Consider the following 27,275-nt stretch of genomic DNA (forward strand, 5'->3'; position numbering starts at 1 on the left):
TTGTAAGTCTCCATCGCTAGCATTCAATTTAACATCCGTGTTTTTGCAACTCGCCACAGTAGTCTAGCGCTTACGGTGCTCGACTGCTGACCCAATGGTCGCGGGATCGAATCCCATCCGCAGCGGCCGCATGTTCGATGGAGGCGAAAATTCTTGAGGCCCGTGTGGTCGAGAAACCCAGGTAGAGGAAATTTCCGGAACCCTCCACTACGGCGTCCCTCATAATCATATCGTCATTTTGGGCAGGGTTGCAGGATTTGTCTACTGTAGACAATGAATAAAACAGCGCTTAAAACGAGACGGAATGAAGACACAGACACGGCGCTGAGTCGGTGTCATTATCTCGTCCCATCTTAAGCGCTGTTTTATCCTTCATCGGCAATGCACCAACTAGCCTAATCAAGCACATTGCTCAGGGATTGGCTACATTGCGCCAGTTTGGCTGTGTCGTCACCAAATCGAATCACCACGCACGCCACATTTCATCGGCCATAGAGTTTCGTACAATATTGTAGCGAAAGCCTCCGCTGCGCTGAGACTACCGATGCGCTCCCAGTCGGCGCTCGTTGACTGGTTGATTGAAAACTTTATTGGAATATATACAAAGTGCTCTCGCTTGTTGGCTTCAGCACCATGGTGTAAAAAAAATTGAAAAGAAAAGAGAAAAAAAAGAAGGATAAAAAGGTGATTTTGTCAAACTGGTGAGCTTGTTGTGCTTGTTATTGCTGGGCAGGGGATGGCCGTCGTGCGCAAGTCATTGCACCATACATTCAGCCTGGCTCTGATGAGTGGATCTTCGAGTATCCAGTGGGTGGTTTCCTCCATGTCTTGCTGTAGGTGGGGCAGCGTACGTTGGGCTCTTTTATTGCGATAGCAATTATATGGACAGTCTCAGCTGGAAAATGTCCGTCCCCGTCGCCGTCATTCACCGTATATGTATAAGTATGTATATATATAGAAAGGCCACAAAGAAAAATAATTAAGAAATTCTTTCCGACGCGCGGAATCGAACGGGCGACCTCTCGCTTTGCAGCCCGCCGCGTTAGACGTTAGGCCACGACAGCACCGTCTCTCAGCCTGCTAACGGCGAGCTATTTATATACACCATGTAATTCAGCAAGCTTTCTTAGCGGCCACATAGATGGCGCGACGTGCGCGAGTGTTGCGCGCTTTAAAGATCGTCGCCCCGCCCCTGCGAACGCCGTTGCTGTTCGCTCGTCGTCGCTTTCGTGCGCTTATCTCAAGGAAAGAAGGGGCGGCCGGTGAGGTGCTTCGCTTCGCTCGCTGCAGCAGCCGCGTTTGCGAAAGGAGCGCGCTGTTCAAACAGAAATAAGTAACAACTGTGACAATTAGTTCGCGCTCGTCTTGTGTGTACCTGTTCGTTTGTTTCGTGCGTCCTGCTTTATGTTTGAGCAGTGCGCTTCAAGTGTCGAGCTGTGACGCATTAGTTCGCGCTCGTCCTGTGTGCGTTCTTTTCGTGCGTGCTTTGGGCTCGAGCGATGCGCTGGCAATTTCGAGCTGCTTTTTGTGAAAGCAGCTCGGCTTGATTCGTGAATTGGGCATTCCCAAAGGATATGCTCCGTGGTTGCTGGGGCTTGGCAGTAGTCGCAACTGGGGTCAGGGTATTCAGTCGGGTACATCTTGTGAAGCACTGTGATTGTTGTGAAGCTTCGTGTTTGTAGTCTTCTGAGTATGACCCCGCTCGTTAGTGTTATGATGCATTACTTCACTTTACCGCTCCCAGACGGCGACACCACGCCGCCAGCCAAGAGCACTGTGAGAGGAAAGTGTGAGAGATAAAAGGAGCGTTTCTGAAGCTCCTTGCATGTGTGACGATAGCGCAGTGTGTAGCAACGTTTATAGAACCAGTACGTTTACCTTGTTGCTCTTTGAATTTACCTTTTGACATAACCTCTGTAGACCTCAGAGAGCAACAAGGTAAACAACCTCAGAGAGAAACAAGGTAAACGCATGTCATATTAATCATCGAACACTTTTTGTAACCTGTACTCGCAACGTTGTCTACGCCATTCCGCTTTCGTGTAAAAGGACGTACGTTGGTCAGAACGGCAGGTGTCTCAACCAGAGACTGAAAGAGCATCATTATAACGTCACAAAAGCAATCTCAGGTCATTTGGGCATTAATTGCCAAGATTGTGGCTGCATGCCCTTGTTTGAAAACATCTCTATCCTGTATAAGGCGCATAGTAAGATGACTAGAGAAATTGTTGAGGCCTATGAAATTACTAGATTAGAAGAAATGAGCGTTAGCCAGCCTTCCTTCTCGCTTTCTCAAAAAGAGTTGCAATATCTTACTTTGTCGCGTTAATATTTTTGCTATATGTAGTGATATTGCCCCGTACACGTGTTCGGCTCAGCGATATACCCACTGATTGTGCATTTGTTGTTTCTGTTGTTTCCGCTCGCTCGGTACATATTCATTGGTTCGATCGAAAATAAAATACCAGTTGAAAGTAGCGCTGTGTTCTTGTCTGTTTTCTTTCTTCGTCCCTGTCTAGTCGGATGCCAACCAACAAGTCCGCCAACGTGTTTTAGTGAAGAGGCAGTTAAGGCGAAAAGACGGGCTAGTTGGCATCGAGCATAATTGCACATTATTGCTAGCGTAAAAGGAGACGGGAAAACGCTGCCACGCTGTACTTCAACTAAACTTTGTTACGTTCGACATGAAAGTGTATATGCACAGAAAATTAGTGTTCGCATGCGCACAAGAGGTCCGCTAAACCCATAAAAATAGATTGATAATATCTATGGTATCAATCGCAGATAGCCAAGCTTCTTGTCAAAGAGTGCCAACGAGGAACTGCTAACACACGCGTCAGCTTATTTTATAATAATGAGAGCTTCATATATTTCCCTGTCCCCCTGCGTTGCGAAGCCGCACAGCACTGCAATAAAATTCTGGCCACGTTACGAGGCACAGGAAGTGGTAAAGGAATACGCCTACTTAGGACAGGTAGTGACCGCGGAAGACAAACCATGAGTCTTAAGTAACTGGAAGAATAAGGATGGAGTGCAGCACATTCGGCAGGCATTCTCGAATCATAAATGGTACTTTACCACTATCCCTCGAGAGGAAGGTTTAAAGCAGCCGCATCTTACCGGTACTTAGGTACGGAACAGAAACCTGCAGGCTTACGAAGAGGGTTCAACTTAAATTGGGGACGACGCAGCGAGCAATGGAAAGGGGAATGATAGGTGTAACCTTAAGAGACAGGAAGAGAGCAGAGTGGGTCAGGGAAAAAACGGGGGTTAAGGACATCTTGGTCGAAATGAAGAAGAAGAAATGGACATGGGCAGGACATGTAGCGCATAGGCAAGATAACCGCTGGTCATTAAGAGTGACTGGATTCCAAGAGAAGGCAAGTGCGCGAGGGGGAGACAGAGAGTTAGCTGGGCAAATAAGACTAGGAAGTTCGAGGGTACAAAGTGACCGCAGCAAGCACAGGACAGAGTTGATTGGCAGACCATGGGAGAGGCCTTTGCGCTGCAGTGGGTTTAGTCAGACGATGATTATGCGTGAAGAGAGTCAGTCTTGAAGCAGTGCAATACACTTCGTCATTGCCCATGAAATTATCATCAAAGTCAACAATTTATGTTTGAATTCAGAAAGTTGTGATTTCAATGTCCTCAGATGGTACTTATTTACATTTTCGCCAAATGGCGGGTACATCTAATAATTTTAACAAAAATATCGCGGTTGTTTCCCCAAACGCACGGCTACTTTGGCTACTCTTGAAGCTCTGGGCCCACATTGGCTACTTTTTCGCTAGTTTCTCCCATTTCTTGGCGCGACATTTCGTCTTTTTGAACTGGCAACCCCGGTTTTTAGGCGTTATACCCCAACAATTATTATATTAATTATCTGTGGTCTTCATGACTCCTGAATGTGTATAGACGTGGTTGCCAACTTAGCTGTCATTCACACTCTTGGGAAGGCTACTGATATTTAGTCACACGGAGCCCATCTATTTTCATCATAGTTCTTTCAAAACTAATCGCGCTTCAACAGAAGCCCGTCCCTAATTAGCTGCCACGTTTTTGGCTCACTGTAAGCCGCCGTGCCCACTGACCTTTGGCTGTCTACGGCAGGACCTCCGATTTCAAGTACGGAACTTCGTATGCTAGCGTTAGCTTCGCTAGTTACTCCTTTCGCACCACCAATTATTTTTGGTACACCGAAGGTGATCGGTATTTCGCTAGTGCAGCACTGCGCTACGCTGAGGCTGAGGTTATCTTGGCAGATGTCTGACCGATCGTTTTAGTACAGGAGGTTGCAGCACCACAGGCCCCTAACCTGTTGTGCTTTTCTGTTTGCCAGCCGGTTCTCAGGTGGAACGCTTGGGGTGCCGTAAACTAAAGGCTTCTAACGTTCACCACTTCCCCTGCCGCGCTAGAGGTGGGAAGGGGCAAGTTCCCGGGTGACGTTCAACAGACTGTAGCTCGGGCCCAGACAAATCTTTATCTCTGAAGATGGAATATGCTTTATTCGAAAACAGTGATAAGTAGGGGTGTGCGAATATTCGAAAATTTTGAATAACGAATCGAGTAGCATTCTATTCGATTCGGTACTCGAAGCGAATAGTACATATTCGAAATGCCGAATATTTTTAGAATAGTTTTCGAATAATCAGTAGCGACAGGAGAACCCAAAAAGAACTAAACTTTGGAGCAGCTAAAGGTAATGTTTGTTCTTTTAATCACTAAATTACCAATGTGCATGCAGCTCAAGCTTTTACGGGTCTACCCACGCTATATTTATTACCAGATGAAGGCGATTTTTCTCAAAGCTCCACTCTTACTCAGTTTTCACTGTGCTGAAGCTGCGTTGCATTAACCAACTCCTGCATTCATCTATTATTAACTGAAGGTGGCGACTACGACTGCACTCAGCTTCATTAATAAAAGACGCAAGTGTTTTGTTTGCTCAAACTGCTCTTCAGCTCTCAACACTGTTTGCATTCTTTCGGGGCCGAGGCACAAGTTGTAATGACAGGTTTGCCCGTTTCCTTTAGCTGTATTCGTTGTGTTCGCTTGAAACTTGTTTAGTCGTGATGTCTCAATTCTGTTAAAAAGCAGGCGATCAAGTACCACCTTGATTACTGTACGGTCACCGCTGTGTTTCAACGTACAGGTAAAAAAATACATCGTAGGCCCTGGTCGTTGCAGTATACGAGCTTACCTGCTTTCATGGTTGTGGGCTTTGAGTCGGTTAAAAGTAAGTGTAATGTTCTTTGGTGGAAATATGTCAACATTTGGTTGAAATGAAATGTTGTGGAGTTCTAAGACTTATTATTCCAAAGTAGTTCTGTGAAATCCCTCAAGGTGGCGGAAGGGTTCAGAACCCTTTCGCCTGGCCTAAGAAGCTTTCTTTCTGAGAAATCCGTATGGATTTCCTTGTGGCTTCTTGCTACAAACGGGCGGTTGTCTATTTTCCCTTTCTTGTGTTCTAAGACTGTTTTGAAAATGCTTGTCTTACTATCTGAAAACTATTCGAAGAGTATTCGATTAGTATTCGTATTTGGTTCGGTATTATCCCTATTCGATTCGTATTCGATTCGGTTCCAAAGTTCACTATTCGCACACCCCTAGTCATAAGGGGAAGTTAGATCTTTTAAATCATTTCCACGAATTCGCGATGGAGCAAATGCAAAAGATACCTTCATATAAGTCCCGCTGACATGCTTGTGTTTAATGGTCAGCGATGTGTGCGGCCAGGACATGCAAGTGCCTTGCGGCCTGTCACCAGGAGCTTCTGCGTCACTGGCTCTTGGTGTTGCGCAAGGTGTGCCGTGCCGTGCCGCGCAGTCACACCACCCCGGCGCTGGCGGGCCACTTCGTGGGGCCCTCGATGCTGTGGCGGCCCGGCGCCCACTTCGTCGAGTACCCGGAGGACAGGGAGCACGCAGCGCTCGCCACAGTGGTCCGCTGCCTCATTCTCTTCCTGGATGACGTATGGAACAACGGCGATGAGAAGGCACGCACTGTGTGTTCCTGTCCTCAGTCAAGCGACGTATCGAGTTTTTTAGATGCGAAGCAGCTCTGTGACTCACGTGTGTAACGCCGTACGTTACGTGCGTCCGTACGAACGCGCCGCAACGTGTTCCCCTCGCCGTAGGTGTTGGAGCGTTACCAAGTAGGTCACGCCACAGCTTTGCGTTGACCTCACGCTCCCCTCGCACGCTTCCCTCGCAGGTGCGCGCTCACGTCACTCTCTCCCTCACCCGTAGCATGCTCGCCGTAGCACCCGCAGCTGCCGGCTGCTCCGCCCGCTCGCAACAGCTCTGAACGTGTCACTTCTCTCTCGCTTCACCCGTGGTAGTCAAGGCGAAACGCACGCCTGCTCCGGTCCAGCGCCCGTGTCTCGGCTCTGAGGAAACAACGACGACAAAGTCTTGCCAAACGCTTTAATGAAACTTACACGAAACCCAACCCGCCCCCCGTGTCTTTGCGTTTCAAACAAACGTTTACTCGAGTAAACGCTACACCGAGTTTCGCTTCAAACCGTTCTTCCAGCACCCGCGTCGACGCCCGTTTTAACCGGGTCAACGCCGTGCGCACTGCTGCTGCTTCGCATCCCATCATGCTTTGAACTTTACTTGCCTTTGATGAAGTGGGCAGAACAAATTTACGCGCTTTTTGTGGGAATCCAGTTTTCTCGCCTCATCGCTGCAATCCAGGCGCTCTTTCGGCCTTGATCTCTCGGGAAACATAACGTTTTGACTTGCGAGAGCAAATTACCTCCAGATCGCTGACTGCATCTTGGCACTACAGAGCAGTGCCCGAATCGCGAGCGCTTCATCTGAATAATTCCATCAGCAGAAAACATCGAAACAAACAGCCGCGGCCAGCAACGCAGGCTAAAACCACGCTGAAACAAGGTAAACAGGAAGTTTTCTAGGGTGCGTTTCCGGTGAACGCACAATGTTGCCAGAGAACGGCAAGCGCTGGCGAAACCGCCTATACTAGCACGTGAGAGTAATCAACCCTTGTCTAGATCTCTCCGCTGTTCTGCACAAGCGGAGGGCTTGAGCCACGCTGTTATGTGCACTTTCTATTCTAATGAATACCACTGGTGAAGTGGAATATGTCATTAAATTTTCTATAAACATTGCATACTGAACGGTGTCAGCGCGCTCAGTGTTCGTAAGTATGACGCATTTATCAGAGAAAATAATTATTCGCTCGGCTATCCATGCACTTGCAAAAGCAAGCATTCTGTTTCGCTAAATTTTCTTTCCTGCCTCGGTGACAGCGACATATTGTTTAACGATTCCGAGTGATTGCGGCAGGTATGTAACCAAGCCAATGTAGGCAGTTATAACGAGAGTTCAAAAACGAGCTGCGGTCATTTATGAAGGATAGTCTTTGTCACAACTACTCATAAATGTCTGGCAGCTTCTAAACAATTGCAGCGAAATATAGCTTTCGCACGGTCACATTGCTCTGCATGCACAGACTGAAAATGCTTTCAGAATAAACGAGTAAAAATAACTAACGTTGACTCGATTAGCTGGCGACCCCTTTCCGATAGCCTTTCGTGTAATTATTTAACGGTTGACGGAAAGTAACAAAATGGAGCTGTATCAAGAAATGGCTCGTAGAATTCCAAGTAACTCGGTGCACAAAAAGAACGTGACGTCATCGCAGTAAAAATGTCCACGATGGGGTGTGCACGGGGCGAATGACATCGAGGGAATATCGAACAATGAAGAAGTTTTGTTCGCAAGAGCTGCGTAGTAGCGACAGCAAAGAACACGTAGTGGTGAACAAGGTCTGACGTCCTCACAAGTTGCGCACATTTATGAGGGTCTCTGGTGAATTTACTCTGCTTTTTGCAACACGCGGAGAAACAGAGATAACAGCAACGACACTCTTTGTTCGCAGTCGCGGAATGTATTAAGAAAAGCCTTGGTATCCCCGCAGTTGTCATGTTGCAATATGCTTCGCATTTGAATACAGGCACTGGTCGACGACTGACGTGTTTTACGTGCGTCTCCACAGGCAATATTCCTGGCCCGCGAGTCGGCCGTAGCCGCGACGCCGTTCGCGATGCGCTCCGCGTCGCAGTTCGTCGACAGCCTCGAGAGAGAGTCCAGGCGCCAGGCAGAGCTCCGCAACATGATCGAGGAGCCGAAGGTCTGCATATTGTTGCAATTTAGTCTCTTTTTTTTTCTTTTTTTAAGAACAATTACTGAATAACGCAGGGAACCATGCAAGTTTCACTCTCTCTGTCTGAGCGACGGTTACAGTTAGAACAGTGTTGCTCGTGCATTCGTTCTGCTTTTCTTTTTGTATCATTGAAAGTTTGCTGCGTCTTTCATTGCTAAAAAGCAAATATGCGCTTCATTTATTCAATAGAATGACTTTTGACACAATGGAATAGCCTTGCAATGCCCGTTTTTCTCCCTTATTTAGGGCTCCCTTCTTTCTTTCTTATCAGCCGTGCTGTAAGGAAACGAACGACTGTGCGCGTAACATTGGCCGTTTCAAAGTATCCTGGAATGCCTACTTCAAGTAGAGTAATTAAGTGCCAAACTATTCTTCTGTTTGAAAATTGGCCATGTGCCCATTACGCGGCCGTAAGGTGCCACGCTCGCAGCTGCACACTTTGTAACGTGTGGGCAGCTTTTAACCGCCCACTCGTTGCGCAAGTTTTGACGCCTGGCACGATTCTACGCTTCTGCCACGCAATTTTGCATGCGTTAAAGGGACACTAAAGAGAAACAATGAATTGGTTTAGATTGATAAAGTGTGCTCGGAGAACTCTTGTGTAGTTTATTTCACCACCATAGGTTATTATTAAAGTAGAAAACCAAGTTCAAAGTGTCATTTTTAAATTTCGCGCCGAACTTTGTAATTCATGACGTAAAAGGTTTCAAAGAGCATTTAACGTATTTTGGCGCCACTGGCTCGACGAAATTTGCACAAACTCGTTATGTCAAGTCTCTGGCCCCCTCAGAGGACAATGTACTTCGATTTAACCGATTAGGAACTACGTAGGGCCAAGCAGGCGCCATCAAAAATATGTGACGTCACGGCAAATGGTGCGGGAATTCCAAGGTAGCGTCGCCACCTGTACTTTCTTTTTGCGCGTTTTCTCGCTTATTAAGCGTCTTCTCGCAGCAAGCGTGGTGTTTTTGGTATCGTGGAAGACTACTTTACTAATGCGAGAAAAATCGTTTTTGCTCTTAAGTGTCCCTTTAAGGAGACTCCTTTCATTACATGACATTCATGTAGTGTTTCTTTCCGAAGCAGTTTCGAGCAATATTGTGGCTGTGTGGTAGAACACCTCCTTGCCACGCAGACGACCTGGGTTCGATTCTCACTCGAGCCTAAGATTTTTATTGTTTATTTTATTTGCATCTATCTCGATTTTTTTGGTCACGGACAAGATGATAATTTTTCGCTCACAACCAAGGACGCCGACACTGACACCGGGATTTCTGCGAAACGAGCTCTTTAACGCTATCGCGTTAATAAATGCATAACTAACTAACTAAATAAATACATAAATAAAAAGTCACAGTTTCGCCGCAACGGCGAAGCAATGAATGCGATAGCAATAAATTGGAATGTAACGCGAAGAAGGGAAAGCAGCTCGAAATTGCCAGCGCGTCGCTCGAGCCCATGGAGGAAGGAAAAACTAAGGAGAGGCCCTATCGTATCCCAATGCATTGCGAAAAGTGTGGCGGAAGTGACGTCAAATTTATGGGGCAAACAAACCGGTATGGGGCAAACAAAACAGCAGACGCCCCGCGGCGTGCTCTCCGCGGTGGTTCGCTTCTGTTCGAATCTGTAGTCCCGGCGTAAACTTAGCGCGTATTGTGTGGTTCGCACGCAGTAAAATGTTGCAAGTAGATGTTTACCAGGCTGTTCATGCGTGGCAGGCCCGAGCGCTGCGTGCTGAAATTCTTCGTGGAGCGCTTTTGTGCAACAGTACAGAAAGTACCGGTACGTGCCGTAATCAAAAACATTCAGCCCCTGCCTTATCGTATTCGGACTCACCTAGCAGTGACTTACGCGTTCTGCTGGACGTTAGTCCTTTCTTTTACTTTCTCGTAGCCCGATTTCCAGATTCATTGCCCGATTAGCGGTTCTTTGCACGTGTATATGGAGTAAGCGTAGTAGCTATTCGGCGCAGCGCCAACCTACAGTTGACGTAACTTGACGTCGAAAAGAGGACACCGCGGTGTATTGTATACGCGATGGTGCATGTAAAGTTTGTAATTCCAGTGCGCATACAACACAAGCACGCAGCGAGCGCACACCGCACAATATATACGTCACGTAGTCCGATAACAACAACAAAAGTTTATTGCCCTTTTGTTTGAACGACGCAGCCTCTAAAACGTACGATGCCTTCAGCGCATGGTATGTACGGTGCGTCAGACGCCAAAAACAAAATTTCACGTGTGTTCCGGGTTCACAGAATGAGTAACAAGCAACAGAGCGCACATCCGAGAGCTTCGCACGCAAATACCATGCCTTAGTGATCAGTAATGAAGCGAACGTGTACGTACACATGAAAAGTGACACCCGGTACTGTCCGCAGTGCACGCGTGGGCATTGCGTAGCTTTCCAAAAGAACACACACAAAGAACAGCAAGTGTGAACCGAATACGCCGCTACACGGCGAAAAACAAACAAACAAAAAAGGCTGCAAAGTTTCGCGATGCGCGCATGCGCTTGCAAACGTCGCGACGGAAATCGCGAAATGTTTCGCTGCGCCTTCGCTAGGAGGCGATGCGGGTGTTTGCGATGTGGAGGCTTCACGAATGTGACGTCAGGGCCTCTCCTTAGTATTCCTTCCTCCATGCTCGAGCCCAAAGGACGCACGAAGAGAACGCACACAGGACGAGCGCGAACTAATGCGCCACAGTTCGACACTTGAAGCGCAGTGCTCAAACATAAAGCAGGACGCACTAAACGAACGAACAGGTACACACAAGACGAGCGCTAACTAATTGTCACAGTTGTTACTTATTTTTGTTTGAACAGCGCGCTCATATCGCAGACGCGGCCGCTGCAGCGAGCGCAGTAAACTTCGTACCCCCCGCTCCACCCCAGAGGCCGCCCCTTCTTTCCTCGAGATGAGCGCACGAAGGCTAACACGCCCTGTAGAGCGAACAGCAATGGCGTTCGCAGGAGCGGGACGACGATGTTTAAAGCGCGACACGCGCTCACGTCACGCCATCTATGTGGTCACTAAGAAAGCATGCTGAAGTAAATGGTGTATATAAATAGCTCGCCGTTAGAAGGCTGAAAGAGGTTGCTGTTCGTGGTCTAACGTCTATCGCCGCGCGCTGGCAAGCGAGAGGTCGCATGTTCGAGTCCGCCCGTCGGAAAGTTTTTCTGAACTATTTTTCTTTGTGGCTTTTATATATATATATATATATATATATATATATATATATATATATATATATATACATATGCGGCCGAGACTGTCCATATAATTGCTATCGCAATAATATGATGGCAGCTTCGCGCTAATAGTGCGAAGCCTGAAGGAAGGGCGTAGCTGGGCGGACTTCCTTGTTTGTCTTTTTTTCTTTTTTTCTTCTCTTGCTTTCTCTTTCTATCTGTTTCTTGTATGCGTTTTTTTGTACCTGTTGCTTTCTACTTCTTTCTTTCTATTTCTTGCTCTCTATCTATCTATTTTTCTTTCTCGCTATTTCTGTCTTTATTTCTCATTCTTCCCTTTCTTTTTCTCTCTCTGTCTTTGTTAACGGGACAGCGTTAAGGAGCTCGTTTTACACAAATTTCGGTCTCGGTGTCGGCGCTCTTGGTTGTGAGCAAAAAATCATCTTGTCATTTATCATCTTGTCTTAATAAATAATAAAAATCTTAGGTTCGAGTGAGAATCGAACCCAGACAATCTGCGTGGCAAGCAGGTATTCTACCACAGAGCACGGCACTGCTTGAAACTGCTTCGGAAAGCAACTAGGGAGGGGCGAAGCATGTAGGGAAGAGTGTTTCAGCGCCACTAACGTGAAACCTGGGGAGGGGCGAAGCATGCAGCGTGCGCCGGTGTTTCCCACTGCAACATCGCTGCTAATGGGCAATGAGAGAAGGAAAAAGAAGAGACAGAAGAAGGGGAGCCTGACCGCGGTAATTCGCCACATTGTTTTGAGAGAGATTACTTTGATGAGGCACTAGTGGTGCCAAGCCTAGCATGTAGGCAAGGGTGTTTCAGCTCCACTAACATCGTTGGAAAACTGCGTCAGAATGCAGGTTACCTGCAGGTGCTTCTTCTTCTTCTTCCCTACATGCCCCGTTTCAGTTCTCTACGGCATGTAGGGAAGGATGTTTCAGCTCCACTAGCGTCGTCGGCTATTAGTTGGGCTAATTGTTACCTTCTTCATTTTTAGTGGACCGGTGGCATGTAACGCACCATCACTGTGGAGATGTGTTTTAAGAAGGGCTGTTCCAATAGATGACTTTACCGTAAAGATCCACGTTTGTGTCTCTGGTTTTAGATAAGAAATTTGAGCGCCTTGCTAAATTTCCTCCGGGATTGCCGCTAAGTCAAACATTATGTTTTAGGCAGTAACGACGAACATTTAGCTCATACTCAGCATAGTATGGACCGGTGGCGAGTAGTGGGACATATCCAATTTTTGTGGCGCATACCCGTTTATGATGGACTCTGACGACGACATGACACGCTGACAAGCCTAGACCCTAAGGTGTTTCGCCCCTAAAACACCATATGAATGTCATGTAGTGAAAGGAGTCTCTTTAACCCATGTAATATTGCGTGGAAGAACCGTAGAATCACGCCAGGTGTAAAACATGTGAATTGCGCAACGAGTGGGTAATGTAAAAGCCCACCCATTACAGAGCGCTCAGACATATTTAATGACCATCACCTGCAAAAGCATCCGCAAAGTGAGCAGCTGCGTGGTTGGCATGTTGCCTACGAACGCGTAGTGGGTCCTTCGCTGTTCCTGAAAGGAGAAATTATGGTGCAGTGGGCATTCAACAACTGTTCTTCCAGTAGGCACTCTAGGATACCTTGAAACGGCCAATGTTACGCGCACAGCCATTCCTTTCCTTACAGCATGGTTGAGGCAGGCACCGAAAACCGAAGCAAGGCTAGCAATTGGGAGGTCGTGCGCACGGGGCCCGATTACGCTATCGCGTCCTACTCTTGAAGGCGACGCTCAAGCGTCCTCCAAGTTCTTTCTCTTTATTTCTGTCTTTCTTTCTCTTTCTGTCTTGCTCTCGGTTTTTTCTCTCTCCATTTAACACGAAAGTGTTTCATGCCGGGGTCCACCACGGCTCCACTGACGTATTTCTCTCACGGATATGACGTTGTAAAAGAGACTAACATATATGGCAAAGAAAAAGACTAGAAACGGAACCGGGAGTCGCGCTTACGACCCCTCGCTCCGGAGCGCGCGGAGCGAAACGATTCGGCCACAGACGGCACGTTGTTCGCCATGCTGACGGCGAGCTATTAGATGCGAAGCATCTTATAACGGAGTTCAAACCGGTGGTGGTGGTGATGGTGGTGTGCGGCGTGACCACCCTTACTGCGCATGCGCATACCCTCTTCACACACCTCCTCTCCACTCCCCATCACCACTCCTCCTCTCCACTTCCGTTCTCCCTCACCCCTCTCCACTTTCCTCCTCTCCCCTCTCCCTCCCCCTCTCCACTCTTCCTCTGAAACGCGTGCTAGACATGCCGAAATTCACTTCTGCGCAACGCCGCGATGAGCGCCAGCGCATGCGCGTCCCCTCCCCCTCTCTCTCCTCTTCTACGCTGCCCCCCTCTCACGCGCCTGTCGACCACGTTCAACGCTCGCCCTGTGAGAATTAACGGCCAGGCTAGAGGGAAGACAAGACGCGTGTAGCGTTCCTCTTCGCGTTCCACCACGCGAGGTCGGTAGCATGCCCAACGAACCCCAACGGAACGCGATCGTGCAAGTGCTCCGGCTTCGCATCGCATCATGGTCCCCTTTAGCGGGAAATTCTGTAATTTTTATACACCATTTGCCAGTGGCAGTACTCGGAGATCGGTGGTACATCAGCGTGGTGTCGTTATCACTAGCGAGATGATGCGAAGGGCTCAAAGCTCGCACTTTGAAGGTCGTCGCCCATGCGTTCTGATGAGCGCGCGCCTCTACAGGGCGTGGTCGCTCGTGCGCGCTCTTATCTCGTGATGGCGGTGGTTTGTACGTCTTGTGCTCTCACCGCAAGTTTGCGTTGAGAGCACGAAGGTCACTTCGCTCACTGCAGCGGCCACTCTTGAGAAAGTAACGCGCTGTTCACACAGAAATAAGTTACAACTGTGACAGTTCGCGCTCATCCTGTGTATGTTCGTTCCGTGCGTCCTTTCTGCTTGAGCAGCGCGCTGCAGTTTAGAGCTGCTTGCCGTTCTTCGGGTGGCATTACAATTTGATGCTATAGCATTCATTCCTTCGTCCTTGGGGCGAAACAGCGCACAACAAACGCTGAACTACGTCTCTGAAGACACGTTTGACTTTTTTGTTATGCCGATTCCTGTGACAGAGGGATCAGCCATATTTTTTGTGTCTGTTTCTTTTAGATGCGAAGCAGCTCTTTGACTAGCCTGTGTAACGCTGTCCCTCCGTCCGCACAAACGCGAGGCAACGCGCTTCCCTCGGCAGAGATGTTGGAGCGGTGCCAAGTAGGTCACGCCGCAGCTTTGCGTTGACGTGACGCTCCCCTCGCACGCTTCCCTCGCAGGTGCGCGCGTACGTCACTCTCTCCCTCACCCGCCGGAGCGCCCGCAGCTCCCGGCTCCAACGCCCGCTCGCCTCCCGTGTCTGCGTTTCAAATAAACGTTTACACCAGTAAACGCTACACCGAGTTTCGCTTCAAACGAATCTTCCAGCGCTCACCGCAGCACCCGCGTTAGCGCCGTTCAACCCGTGACGCCACCCGTGCACAACGCTGCTGCTTCGCATCCCATCAGCGTTCCCTTCGGGGAGATGGTCCAATTTTATTATTCTCTTTATTTCTCTCTATTTTTCTGTTTCTTTCTATCGCTTTTTCTCTCTCTATCTATCTATATTTTCTCTTTATTTCTATCTCTTTCTTTCTATATCTCTCTCTTTCACGTATTTCACGTGCTCCACTTCACCGAGCAGAGTTTTCGTTTAACGCTCGCACCTGCTGACTTCAGTAGTGGGTCCTGCCCAATTCCTGTGGCGCAAAGCCACCTGTGGTTTTCTCCGGACACCAAAGATTTTACGGCCTGCTTAAACAGCTGCGCTGTTACAGGCCACGCGCGCAGTGCTACCAACCCGTTGCTCCGCTTACCAATTTCACGGAACTGTAACTGCGAAATGGAATCGAGAGATCCCGGCTGAGCAGAAATCCTCCAAGCAGTTCCACTTCCGAGATTTAACTGTCAGTCAAAACTTTCAATCACATTCTATTTGGCAAAACACTTTGCAGGTCGGCGTACACAAAAGGAGGTCCCACGGTCAAAGCTTAACTGGGACCTCCCATGCACAGTCAACGTTTTAAAAAAAAAGTTCAGGAGCCCTTCCCGTGTCGGGAAAAGGAGGGCAAGCGAAGCGTGACGTTGGCGTGCGTGACGTACTGCCATTTCTTTTTTTCGCTCTATCGCATTGCGCAATACTCCCTCCCGACTGTTTCATTCCGATTAAAGAAGGTACATTATTTAACTTTTTAATTGGGATTCAGGCGGTCGGTTCAAATGGGAGTATTGGAGCCCATGGCCGCTTTGAAATTTCCAAAAAGCGGTTGCGGGTAATTTTAGCGGAGTATTGGAATGCAGTGTTGTAGGCGTTACTGAAAAAGTAACTAAGTACGTTACTCGTTACGCTAACGAAAAGGGAACACGTTAACACTCTACTTTACCTACAACAAAATGTAACGCATTGCTTTAACGAGAAAAAGTAACATCCACGTTACTTCTGCCGTTACTCCGGGTTCAGAAATTTGAATAAGGGCGCCTTCGCTGCAGGAGCCCACAGTAACAATGTTATAAAACTAATGAAATATATTTATGAGTTTCCTGTGAAATATATTTATATTTAACATAAAGTTTCTAGCCCAAACTATGGTTTTACGTGAAATAATGATTTACCGAGAATACTTTGCGCAAATGTGCGGGACCTCGGCAGTATTATAGTGGCCTCTGAAGATGTCTCAGATGGCTAACAGGTCTGCGGCTCACGGTAAAATCATTTTAATTGCGGAGAGCTGTAGAGGCCCGGGCTGTCGTTTGCGGTCGTCTTCCGTCTCATGTCGCTTGGCGTCACTCAGGCAAAACCATGTATAGCATAGCCATGTATAAGCAAGGAGGCGTGAAAGAGAAATGAGGGTGAGGAGGAGTGATGTGAGGGGGAGGAAGAAGAAGAGGAGGAGGGAAGAGAGTAAATCATTGCATAACCATGTATGGCGTCACGCAGACAACCATGCGTGGCCATGTACAGTATGATATAATAAGGGTGCGGGAAAGGAAACTGAGGGTGAGATGGATGAAAGGGAGGAGGGGAGAGGGTAAAGCATAGCATAGCCATGTATGGTGTCACGCAGGCAAAACCATCTATAGCACAGTCATCTATAGGATGGAATGGCAAGAAGGCGGGAAAGGGAATTCAGGAAAATGGGAGAAGGGGAGAAGGTAAAGCATATCAACCGGCATAGTATGCATAGCCATGTGTAGTATAGTATAGCAAGGGCAGGGAAAGGGAAGTGAGGGTGAGGGGCAGTGTTATGAGGGTGAAGAGGAGGAAAGCGACAAGGGCCACGGTAGAGCATAGCGTATATAGCTTTGTATAGTAAGGTATAGCAAGAGGTGGAAAAGGGAAGTGAGGGTGAAGTGGAGAGATGTGAGGGTGAGGGAAAGGGGGAGTGGGTGGGTAAAGCATATCGTAGACGTGTACAGTATATTATAGTAAGGGGGTGGAAAAGGAAAGCCGGGGTAAGGAGGAGGGAGGATACATCATACCATAGTCATGTGCACTACAGTATAGCAAGGGGTGTGAAAGGAAAGTGAGGGTGAGGAGCAGTGGTGAGGGTGAGAAGGAGGGAAATGAGGAGGGGAGGGCAAAGCATAGTACAGCCATGTGCAGTACCGGGTGAGTAATATATCGGTGAGTTTGAGTCCGAGTGAGTCCGGTTGAGAAAAAATTTATGAGTCTGATTTCGAGTGAGCCCTAAGAGCAAAATATATTTCTCGAGTGAGTCTGAGTGAGCTCCAACTTTTTTGTCGACCTATGCGGGCAGATGAGGAGGAGGGAAAGGAGGAGGGGAAAGGGGGCCACTGCATCACAAATGAAGGGTTTCCTTTCCCGCTATAGACGCCGAGCAGGCTGTATGTTTGGAACGCCAGCACGCACTTGCCTGTGAACGCGAGCGTCGCTGAGGGGCAGGTGAATCGCTGCTCCGCACTTCCTACAGCTGTCACGTTGAGTGCAACATCACACAATGTTTTTTTTTCTCAGTTTCACATTAAACACAAAATGAGATTTCATCGTCAACGCTCTCCTAAAAAAAAGCACAACTCAACAAACTTAAACTAATTTTGGCGGTGTTATTTTTCTTACACCGTGGCTTCTAATAATAAGTGTTGCGTTCTAAGGTACCAAAACCACGATATCATTATGAAGGACACCGTATTAGTGGGCCCCGGAAATTTATATCACCTGGGGTTCTTTAGCACGCACCTAAATTTAAGTACGCGGGCCTCAAGCAATTCCGCCGGCATCGAAAATTCGGCCACCGCGGCCAGGATTCGATCCCGCGACCTTCAAGTCAGCGCTCGAGCACCATAACCACTAGACCACCGTCGCTTCTACTACCAAACGAGCTGCTGAAATTTTGTGACGAAAAAGAAGTGCCTAAATGGCATTTCTTTTTGCACACGTATACAATTTTTTTCTATTTTAACCTGTACAATTGAAAAAATTGCGAGTGTTTGCGTGGTCAGCCTCATCGGCTCAGAAATTCGATAACCAGAAACGTTTGCCCACAGTCGAAGATAGAAAGAAGCAAATTTCGTTTTGAAAACAAAATTGATAAACAGGTCTAGAGTACTACAGGGGCAACTTTTAGTAACTAATGCTTTTAGGATTTAAGCAACAGCTGCATTTCAAAACTGTCCAACGCTTTCCTCACTTCATGAATACGTTCTCGACTGGCGCATTGGATCAGGGGCGTGGCCAGAAATATTTTTCGGCGTACAGGGGGGGGTGGGAGGGGCTCTTCTATACTTTATGTATGTTCGTGCGTTAGTTTGTACGTGTGCGTATAAACACACGCGAAATTGAAAATTTTCGTGGTGTTTCAACACTCTCAACCCTGCCCCCCCTCCTCCCCCCCCCCCCCCGGGTACGCCAGTGCACTGTGTGTTACTGCTATTGTGAACGTCTGGCAGGCCGGCAGCAGTTTGCCTCTGCGACAAAAGAACGTCGGGGCGCGCTCTGAGCAAGTGGCGCCTATGAGACGAAGGAGCTTTGTGTAAAACTCCTTGGAGAATTGGAATGAAAAATAACTAGTAACGTGATAACTCATGTTACCGAAAAATGTTGACGTAAGTACGTTACCCGTTACGACTCCGAAATGGTAACGAGTACATTACTTAGTTACTGAATAAAGTAACGTGTTGCTGCTAACGCCATTACTTATAACGTGTGACCGCCAACGCTCTAATAAAATGGAAAAGCGTGGAAAAGCGCAAGTGCCATATTCTTTCGAGACGGCCAGAGTGAGCGAGCGTCGTTATATAAACCATCCATCGACTTCGCTTCGTGTGTGTGCGGGCTGACCTTGCGATTATAGCACACATGGCGCACGTATATACGTTAACGAACGCAAAAGAACTACAACACTACTGCAATCGTTGTAGTGAACACAGATGTCATTCTGGTCTTATGAACATTGATGTCATTCTAAATGGGCTTATAATTATATATATGTAATGAGCGATCGCCTTTGAAAACTGGTTTAATTGTGCAATGTTCTCGAGGAAATGAGCCTGTTTTGTGGATGATTACAGTTTAAGAAAGAATAAATCATATTGGTTTACAAATTAATTTAACATGACTAGGATTGTCTAGTTCCGCGCTAATTATTTTTAGACAATTAATTACTGACGCAACCTCGTCAGGATAGCTTGGAAACGTAAAATTAATGTCAAAAGGGTTCTGTTACATTTGCGTAGAGATCTTAGGGAAGAAAAAATCGCTTATAGTATTCGCAAGAAAACTGGCTTTAAATACTTCTCTCCGTCGCCGTTGCGGTGGTGGTGAACAGCAAGCAACACCGAAGATGAAATTTCTTTCATTTGTGTTGAGAACGCTGGAATAAAATTCCAGCCAAACTTATTTAAATTTTGTATATTTAACGTTCGGTCGAGTCTTTGTACCGGATTTCAGAAGAGATATAGCCGGCTGATCTGCCGTGGTTGCTGAACTGTCTGCGAGTGTGCTCTGATTCATATCAAGGGAAAAGGTACATGTTTTCATCAACGTCGCTAACTAACAGTTCTATAGGAGGATAACAATTATTGAAAAAGTTGGACGCATTCCACTACATGAAGGTGGGTGACTATCGGAGCTAATGGCCGCAATTCTCTTTTGGGAGTTCTCTAAGAGATGCGTAAACGTAGTGTTTTATTGCAAGTTGCAAGCTTCCTTAGAACGCTGTTTTCGAGAGGTGTTGACGCGGCATTTTTACTTCCTAGCATTCGTCAGTATTTTGAGCCGCCCTTAAAAGGTGCATGTTGGCTTCATTGTTTCTCAAAGCCAGAATTTCCCTGATGATCGCAATTCTCCGCGCCTGCTTTATAATATGTTGTCGTGCCCAGGGCTATTTTATTCCACCACCAGAAAATCAACGAAGCCTTCATAGAAAGTGTTCGCTTTTTACATTTGTTTGTCACAGCGGATACAACGAATTCATACGGCGCAAGTATATTCAATTTCTGTAACCATGGGTGTGTATCCTGGTGCTTAAGACACCGGTAGGGGTGCGAGTTCAAATCCAGCCAGACAGGAAAATTTATTTATTTTAGTACGTATATCTTTATTCCTAGGTCATTCTTTCAATGCCATAGTTTATTCCGCCACTCCAATGAGGGCGCCAGGGGTTCCGCTTTAATGTTTCCAAATACACCGCTGCTCTCTACGTGGCGCTAGGAGTATTTTGTGTACATGGAAGGACGGCGTAAAATCAAGCAGGCGTACCATTTACAGCTCCGATGTAAAAGAGTTGAAAGCAGATTTGGGAAATCATTGTAATGTCTACGGAGGCTTTCGAATTGTGATAAATAGCAGAGCTATTACTTCTGAAAATAAAGTCGTTTAACTTAATCTTTGTGCTGTATGACGCCATGATTGAAGGGCCAAGAAAGGCGAAAAGTGAACATCAATGAGTTACTCACCGCTTTGTCTTATTCGTTGGTAGCGGAACCTCGGTTTTCTTAGCAGCCTTTGATTTGGCAGTTGCTGATCCATAGAAATTGCATTTGTGTTGCCTCATCGGGGCAGTGGTTTTGAAAAGAGCGCTTTATTTCTCGGTGTCACGTGCTCATTGACGTAACCGCACTCTCAACAAAAGATTGCATACTGATATTGGTTAGATAAACCTGTGCCTATGTGCCTAACTGACGAATTCATTCTTCTCTGTGCGCGAACAGAATCCATCTATGATGCTTTTCTTGTTCCCGGTTACCTCATTTAGTGGAGCGACCGCCTTGGAAAGGCATTGCATCAGGCTGTGTGTGTGTGTGTGTGTGTGTGTGTGTGTGTGTGTGTGTGTGTGTGTGTGTGTGTGTGTGTGTGTGTGTGTGTGTGTGTGTGTGTGTGTGTGTGTGTGTGTGTGTGTGTGTGTGTGTGTGTGTGTGTGTGTGTGTGTGTGTGTGTGTGCGTGCGTGCGTGCGTGCGTGCGTGCGTGCGTGCGTGCGTGCGTGCGTGCGTGCGTGCGTGCGTGCGTGCGTGCGTGTGTGTGTGTGTGTGTGTGTGTGTGTGTGTGTGTGTGTGTGTGTGTGTGTGTGTGTGTGTGTGTGTCGAAGCAATAATATGACTGGCCTATTATGTCCTATGCGTGCAAGTCTCAACGCCCCATTCATAAGGCTTTGAGAAGAAACCAACCTGCTCATAAACATAACCTTAAAGGGGACCTGCAACGTTTTTTCGCCTGCATTCTGAAACGCTGGAGTGTGTATAGTGCTGAATACTGAGATGAACACTAAAAGAATTATCAGAATTGGCGCACGGGAACCGAAGGTATTAGTCTTCGAACTTCAACGCCCCAGCAGACCATGAGAAAAAAACTTTCCCTTTCGCATTTCACTCTGCCGCTAATGTCAGTGGCAGCTTCCAACCACCGCGCGGCTTTTATAGAGACATACCGGAAGTCTCTCCTCATGTCGGCCGTTGAGCAGCGAAGCTAGCGCCGTTTTGCAGCTGTTTCATATTTCATATTTAAAAAACAGAAATCCTTTTGTAGGTGAGGAAGTATAAAAAGTGCTTTTTATCATTTTTAGCTCACAATAGTTGCCCTAGCCGGGACTATATGAATATTACGTGCGACTTGCCGCGTCAGACCAATCAGAACGCCCGGCCAATGTCGTCACTTCCGCGTGAGTAAATGTCACTTCCAACGTTACTGCCTTCCAACGTTACATAGTCTCATAGTTGGTCACTTCTGATCAGAAAGTTTGCCGTTGTGTGTCGCTCTAGTCCAAAACCAAAGTGGTTTCTCCGCAGAAATAAAATTATAACAGCTAATTATTTTGGGCGTTGTCACTTGCGCAACGATATCAATGCATGCTACAGTACCTGAAGAAGCGATGAAAACGACACGCTTAATTTGTGTGGCAGGGCCCCTTTAAAGCATTATAGATGCTGTTATCACCATTTTTCTCAATTTTCTACACCACTGGGGCATGCAACTGGCCCAAAATTGCTTACCTTCATCGAATAGTGATGCTCTTCCGCGGGAGCCAAGGAGAAAACGAGTGCCGTGGACAGCGTGCCCTGCTGGCGCGCAAGTAGAATCTCGTTGGGAAGCACCGCGGGAGGGGGGCTGGGGAGTGTCGCTACGTTACAATCATCACGGGGCTTTACACGCCACAACAAGCGCTTGCCAGCAGAAGGACTGCGTCAAGATGAATGAATCGCCAAGCTCTCCCGAAAGGCTGTGCGACACACTATATTTACTGCTTGTGTTACTGCAGTAGCTCTCGTTACACGAACGCATTGCTCCCATAGCACTAGTTGCAGGCCAGTTAGTGATGCTCACTTCGTAGGTAAAACAGCACAAACGTAACAAGGCATAGGACAGAGTGCTGGCTTCAACTAACGGTTTATAAAATAAGTAAATAAGCAAGTTCACCGAAGAACAAACCGTTAGTTGAAGTCAGCGCTGTGTCTTGTTACGTGTGTGCTGTTTTACCTATACGAACTGAGCATTGCTCCACCTGTTGTGGATCGAAAACCTCGATTTCCGCAATGCGTGGAACCTGACTGATTTTGTTGCGATAGCAATCATATGGACAGTCTCGGCTGATTTTTGCCGTCGCCGTCGCCGCCGTCATGCACCGTATATGTATATGTCTATATATATATATATATATCAAAGCCACAAAGAAAAATAATTCAGAAAAACTTTCTGACGCGCCTAATCGAACGGGCGACGTCCCGCTTTCCAGCGCGCGGCGCTAGACGGTTACGCCGCCAACAGCATCATGTTTCGGCCTGCTAACGGCGAGCTATTTATATACACCACTTACATCCGCATGCTTTCTTAGTTACCACATAGATGGCGCGATGTGCACGCATGGCGCGCTTTAAAGATCGTCGCCCCGTTCCTGCGAACGCCGTTGCTCTTCGACCTACAGGGCGTGGTCAACTTCGTGCGCTTATCTCGAGGAAAGAAGGGGCGTCTGGCGGGGAGGGGGGGGGGGGAGCGGGGGGTTGTATGTCTTGTGCTTTCCCCGCGATGTCCGCGCTGAAGTCACAGAGCGTACGAAGCTCGCTTCGCTCGCTGCAGCGGCCGCGTTTGCGAAAGGAGCGCGCTGTTCAAACAGAAATAAGTAACAACTGGGACAGTTCGTTCGCGCTCGTCCTGCGTGTACCTGTTCGTTCGTTTCGTGCGTCCTGCTTTATGTTTGAGCAGTGCGCTTCCAGTGTCCAGCTGTGACGCATGATAGTTCGCGCTCGTCCTGTGTACGTTCTTTTCGTGCGTCCTTTGGGCTCGAGCGACGCGCTGGCAATTTCGAGCTGCTTTCCGTTCTTCGCGTTACATTCCAATTTATTCCTATCGCATTCATTGCTTCGCCGTTACGGCGAAACTGTGACTTTTTTCCCCACCAAGACAAATTTAATAGTTTCCGTTGTACAGCCATGCAGTAGATATGAGTTGTTTTATTGTTTGTTTCTTTTTTCTTTTTTTTTCTTTGAAAACGCTGTAACAATATGCAAAGCTATAGGTGAGTGGCGACGCCAAGCAATCACGCAAAATAACTGACTTGCCGTAGATGTAGTAAAAAGAAATGGGGAGCATACGTGGCGTACATTTTGCGCAGGCGCGGTGCGGCCGCTCCGTGCACACGTGGCCCGGCCGGCGCTCATCGGCCAGCGTCTCCAAGGTGGCCACGTTTCCGCGCTGTGCGCACTTGGACGAAACGGGTGAGACTACACGCACAGGCACATAAAGTTCAGCACGCTTAACACGAACGCTCCGCAGCATGGCAAGGACTTGTTTGACTGGTGCCGTCGCGAAGTGCTGGGCGCTGTTGCCGAGATAATGCATCGGCATGCTTGGATAGTATGTCGGCATGTATCGGTAACATTTCGGCAACGCAGCCCGAAGCTACGCGGCGCTGGCGTCAATCAAACCGTTTCCGGCCACGTTGCGGAGCGTTCGTGCTAAGCGTGCTCACGACTGTACGGACAGACGCAGACACGGGCGCGCACACACACACAGGTATATTTGGAACGTTTTTAAAGTGTTGCGCCGAGATTGTTATTGTATAATTGTAAGACAATGTAGAAAATTATTTGTGTTTGAGAGTCTTCAATATTCACACGGCGACGATCATCGAGGCGCACAGCGAGCAGGTATTTGCCGAAGATGCGGAGCATGCAGAGGATAGCGGAAAATGTTGCCGGGTTGAATAAGCGGGCTTTGACCGAAGCTTACGGCGCTTACATCTTTGTTCACCTAATTATAGGTCGGGATGTGCGTATTTGTAAGCTGCGTATTTTCGCGAATGCAGGCTTCCCGTCGCTGCGTGACGAGGAGTACTTGTACCCCGACTGGGCCTTTCAGTATCCGGAGTGGAACCTATCCGGCACAGAGCTGCCAACGTGGGCCGGCCGTTCCCATTTTACCATGGACCTGAACAGTCTGCATGACCAGACCACGGTATTCTTTTTTAGGGCGAAAGCCTTACATGGCTCATCGAAAGCGAAAAGTGACCGTCGGCGTCAACACGGGTGATGATACAAAAAAAATATCACGCCATATTCACGGAATGAATGATGATGAGTGGGGCGAAGCTCGAGAGGGGAGATCATCGGTAAAACCGTAACTCTTCCGTGAAAGTTCGCCCATTACATCATTAAGAAAGACGTAAGACTCGCAAGTGCACTTCATAGAACTAGGCGGTCACGTACCACGAAAGACATGCATGTACAGACCCACGGCTTTAGGAGCTTCGCCCCTAAAAAAATCATCGGGTGATGACGTCACGCTATGGTGTTATCACGACGTCACACCACACGACATCACACGATGGCGTCATCACTTCATTTCGCCGCTTGGTCGAAGGTGGGCCGATCGCGGAGGCACTGCAAAACAACGTTAGGTGCAGAAAGCTTTCGGGTGGAATCAATGCGATGGATTGAGAAGAAACAGAAGATTCCTTGGCGAGGTGGACGGGCACACCTCGGCCAAACTTCACTAGAATGCTGCTGCTGGCCATCCTGTACCGGTGCCGTTGTTCTCCTCCAGGTCACGTGGCTCGAGGCGCCTCTCGCGCGCGCACTCGTGCTTCTCCGAAAATGCTCGGTGCTGTTTCGTCCCGCCAGACAGTGTATTTTACTCTTGGCAGATGCATGTGCGCGGGCATCGTGCCCCCGAATGCATGCAGTGCGTGTAAATCATGTATGCAAAAGCTGCATGTGGAATTGCGCGGCATGTCATGAAATATGCTTCATTTTTATTTGTTTGATGATTTATTACATACTGCGGACACGACGTTCATGCAGGCTGGATAGAATACAACATTAGGTAAAAAATTTCAGGAGCCCTTGCCGTGTCGGAAAAATGGCGGCAAGCGAAGCTTTGAAACTGCGTGCTTGACGTGCTGCTTTCTTTTTTCTACCGCATTACGCAGTGCTCGCTCCGGACTGTTTCCATCCTCCATGTCGGGAATCGGACCTTCATCCACGTGCGTGGCAGCGCAACACTTTAGTTTCCACGGGCAACAATGACGACCATGCCTTCATATATTGGCAACAATGAAATGTGGCAACGTGAAATGACAAGTCAGTTGGATAAAAAATCAGATCGCCATAACAGAAACGGCTGATCGCCTCAATGATTGGAAGACGGCGCATGCAAATACGCGTATGACCGGCACACCTTCGAGGGCCGCGCTTGTTTACACTCGCTGGCGCCGGGTTCCTTGCGCACGACGCCACCGAAATCTGTGGCCTCTAAAAGCATCGCTTAAAAAGTAAAACAATGCTGTAAGTTAAACTTAGTTCGGCTGGAGATTCGAATGTTGAAAACCGGATAAACAAACTGAACAGTATGTCCTTGAATTAGTTCAAGTTTCTTCACGTTACACTGCGTGTATACGAGTCTCAGACAATACAGAAGTGCTAGAGCTAAGGTCGAGTTAAGTACTATTGAGCGAGTAGTTTAACAGAGGGTGGGGTGTGTTTAAGCTCGTATTTCAGAAAGCACAAGTCACATTGTGTTCAAAGTTTACGTCACGCATGCATCTCACGTCACGTGCGTCATGACAAGCCGTGCGATGACATGCGTGCACACCATTATGTCATTACGTCTTACACGTCACGGGAAGTATTTCGACATGGCATGCATGTCATGTCCCTCATGTTATACATTCGTGTCATGCATGTGGCTCGTGTTCGGTCCCGTTGTCCATGTACTATCAGCCATGTCATACGAGTGAGCAGAAATAGTCGACAAACTTGCGCACGCATCATACCTACAAGGCACTGTGCAACGTGACTCCAGAGGACAAGAGAAAGTTTACTGCGCCAAACCGGTTTCGTTTTGAGCGGCGGTACACGAACCGTCATAAATTTTTATGTCGCCAGACTGGAACAAAATCGGACTGCGCCAAATCATCATCATCATCAGCAGCAGCCTTTCTTGTGTCCGTCCACTGCAGGCCTCTCGCAACGACCTCCAACCCACCCTGTCCTGACCTGTAGTTCATATGATGTCTTTGAGTTACGCCTGTCATTTCTTTTTTCTTTTTCATTGCACCCTGGATGGTCCGAAGCTTATTTTGGAGTTTCCTTGCTATTTGTAAATCCTAAACCTATCTTTTACTGTTCGATACTCCGCTTTTAATAAAGCAAAGCTGTCCATGCCTTCTTTTCTGGGGTTTGATCAGTCTCATCGGTAAGGCATCAGTTCAGCATTGCAATGACTCGAACGGTGCACCGAAGTCTGCGCGCCGCACGTGTGGGCAGTATCGTAGTCGGTGACATAATTATTCGGTAGCCAACACAGTAGTAGTATACATTGCAGCTCTTGCAGACGCACAAGTTTCGGAGCATTTTGGTCAACGAACGCAAATTGCTACAATTGTTTGAGACGCAAATGCTCTTTGCATGCTCTTTATATGTGTTGTCCTATACAAACTGACACAATAAAAGAACGCCCTCAATGCCACAAATATGCACGGCGATCTTTCAAATTTTCATCGCTTTCCAGCGTGCGCACTGGAGCTGCGCAGTAGGCGCGAGATGATTTCGGTGCCATTTGAGGTCTGCTCATGTGTAATGAGAAGTGCATGCTTCCTTTCACGCCACAGCGCAAGTGGATACGCATAAACACGGCCCTCTACAACCGGACGCTCAATCTTCCTACGCTTGAAGCTCCGCCTGCGCACGGCACTCTCTCGGGAACCAGGTTCTGACGGAGGCCATGCCCATATTTCAACGGATGAAGCGGGCTTCGTGTGATGTGCACCGGAAAAAGGAAAAATAAAAAAGTGCGTTAAATGTAGCGCTGTTCCCGTCTTTGCATTCATTC

General features: G+C 47.8%; 1 protein-coding gene across 1 annotated transcript; it reads left to right on the forward strand.

The window, feature by feature from the left end:
* Positions 1-5,682: 5,682 nt before the first annotated feature.
* LOC125757792 (uncharacterized) lies at positions 5,683-27,159 on the forward strand. The gene is made up of 5 exons (XM_049413952.1): positions 5,683-5,995; positions 8,023-8,157; positions 23,560-23,662; positions 24,253-24,401; positions 27,055-27,159. Exons 1-5 carry the CDS (start codon positions 5,723-5,725, stop codon positions 27,157-27,159), a joined length of 765 nt encoding a protein of 254 aa, XP_049269909.1. The 5' UTR covers positions 5,683-5,722.
* Positions 27,160-27,275: the final 116 nt, after the last annotated feature.

The sequence above is a fragment of the Rhipicephalus sanguineus genome, chromosome 3, assembly GCF_013339695.2.
Source record: "Rhipicephalus sanguineus isolate Rsan-2018 chromosome 3, BIME_Rsan_1.4, whole genome shotgun sequence".
NCBI lineage: Eukaryota > Metazoa > Arthropoda > Arachnida > Ixodida > Ixodidae > Rhipicephalus > Rhipicephalus sanguineus.

Coding starts and splice junctions, on each gene's coding strand:
- LOC125757792 (XM_049413952.1), top strand. CDS start 5,723: ATGTGTGCGGCCAGGACATGCAAGTGCCTTGCGGCCTGTCACCAGGAG. Junction 8,158..23,559: donor ACATGATCGAGGAGCCGAAG/GTCTGCATATTG, acceptor CATTTTGCGCAG/GCGCGGTGCGGCCGCTCCGT. Junction 23,663..24,252: donor TGCGCACTTGGACGAAACGG/GTGAGACTACAC, acceptor TCGCGAATGCAG/GCTTCCCGTCGCTGCGTGAC.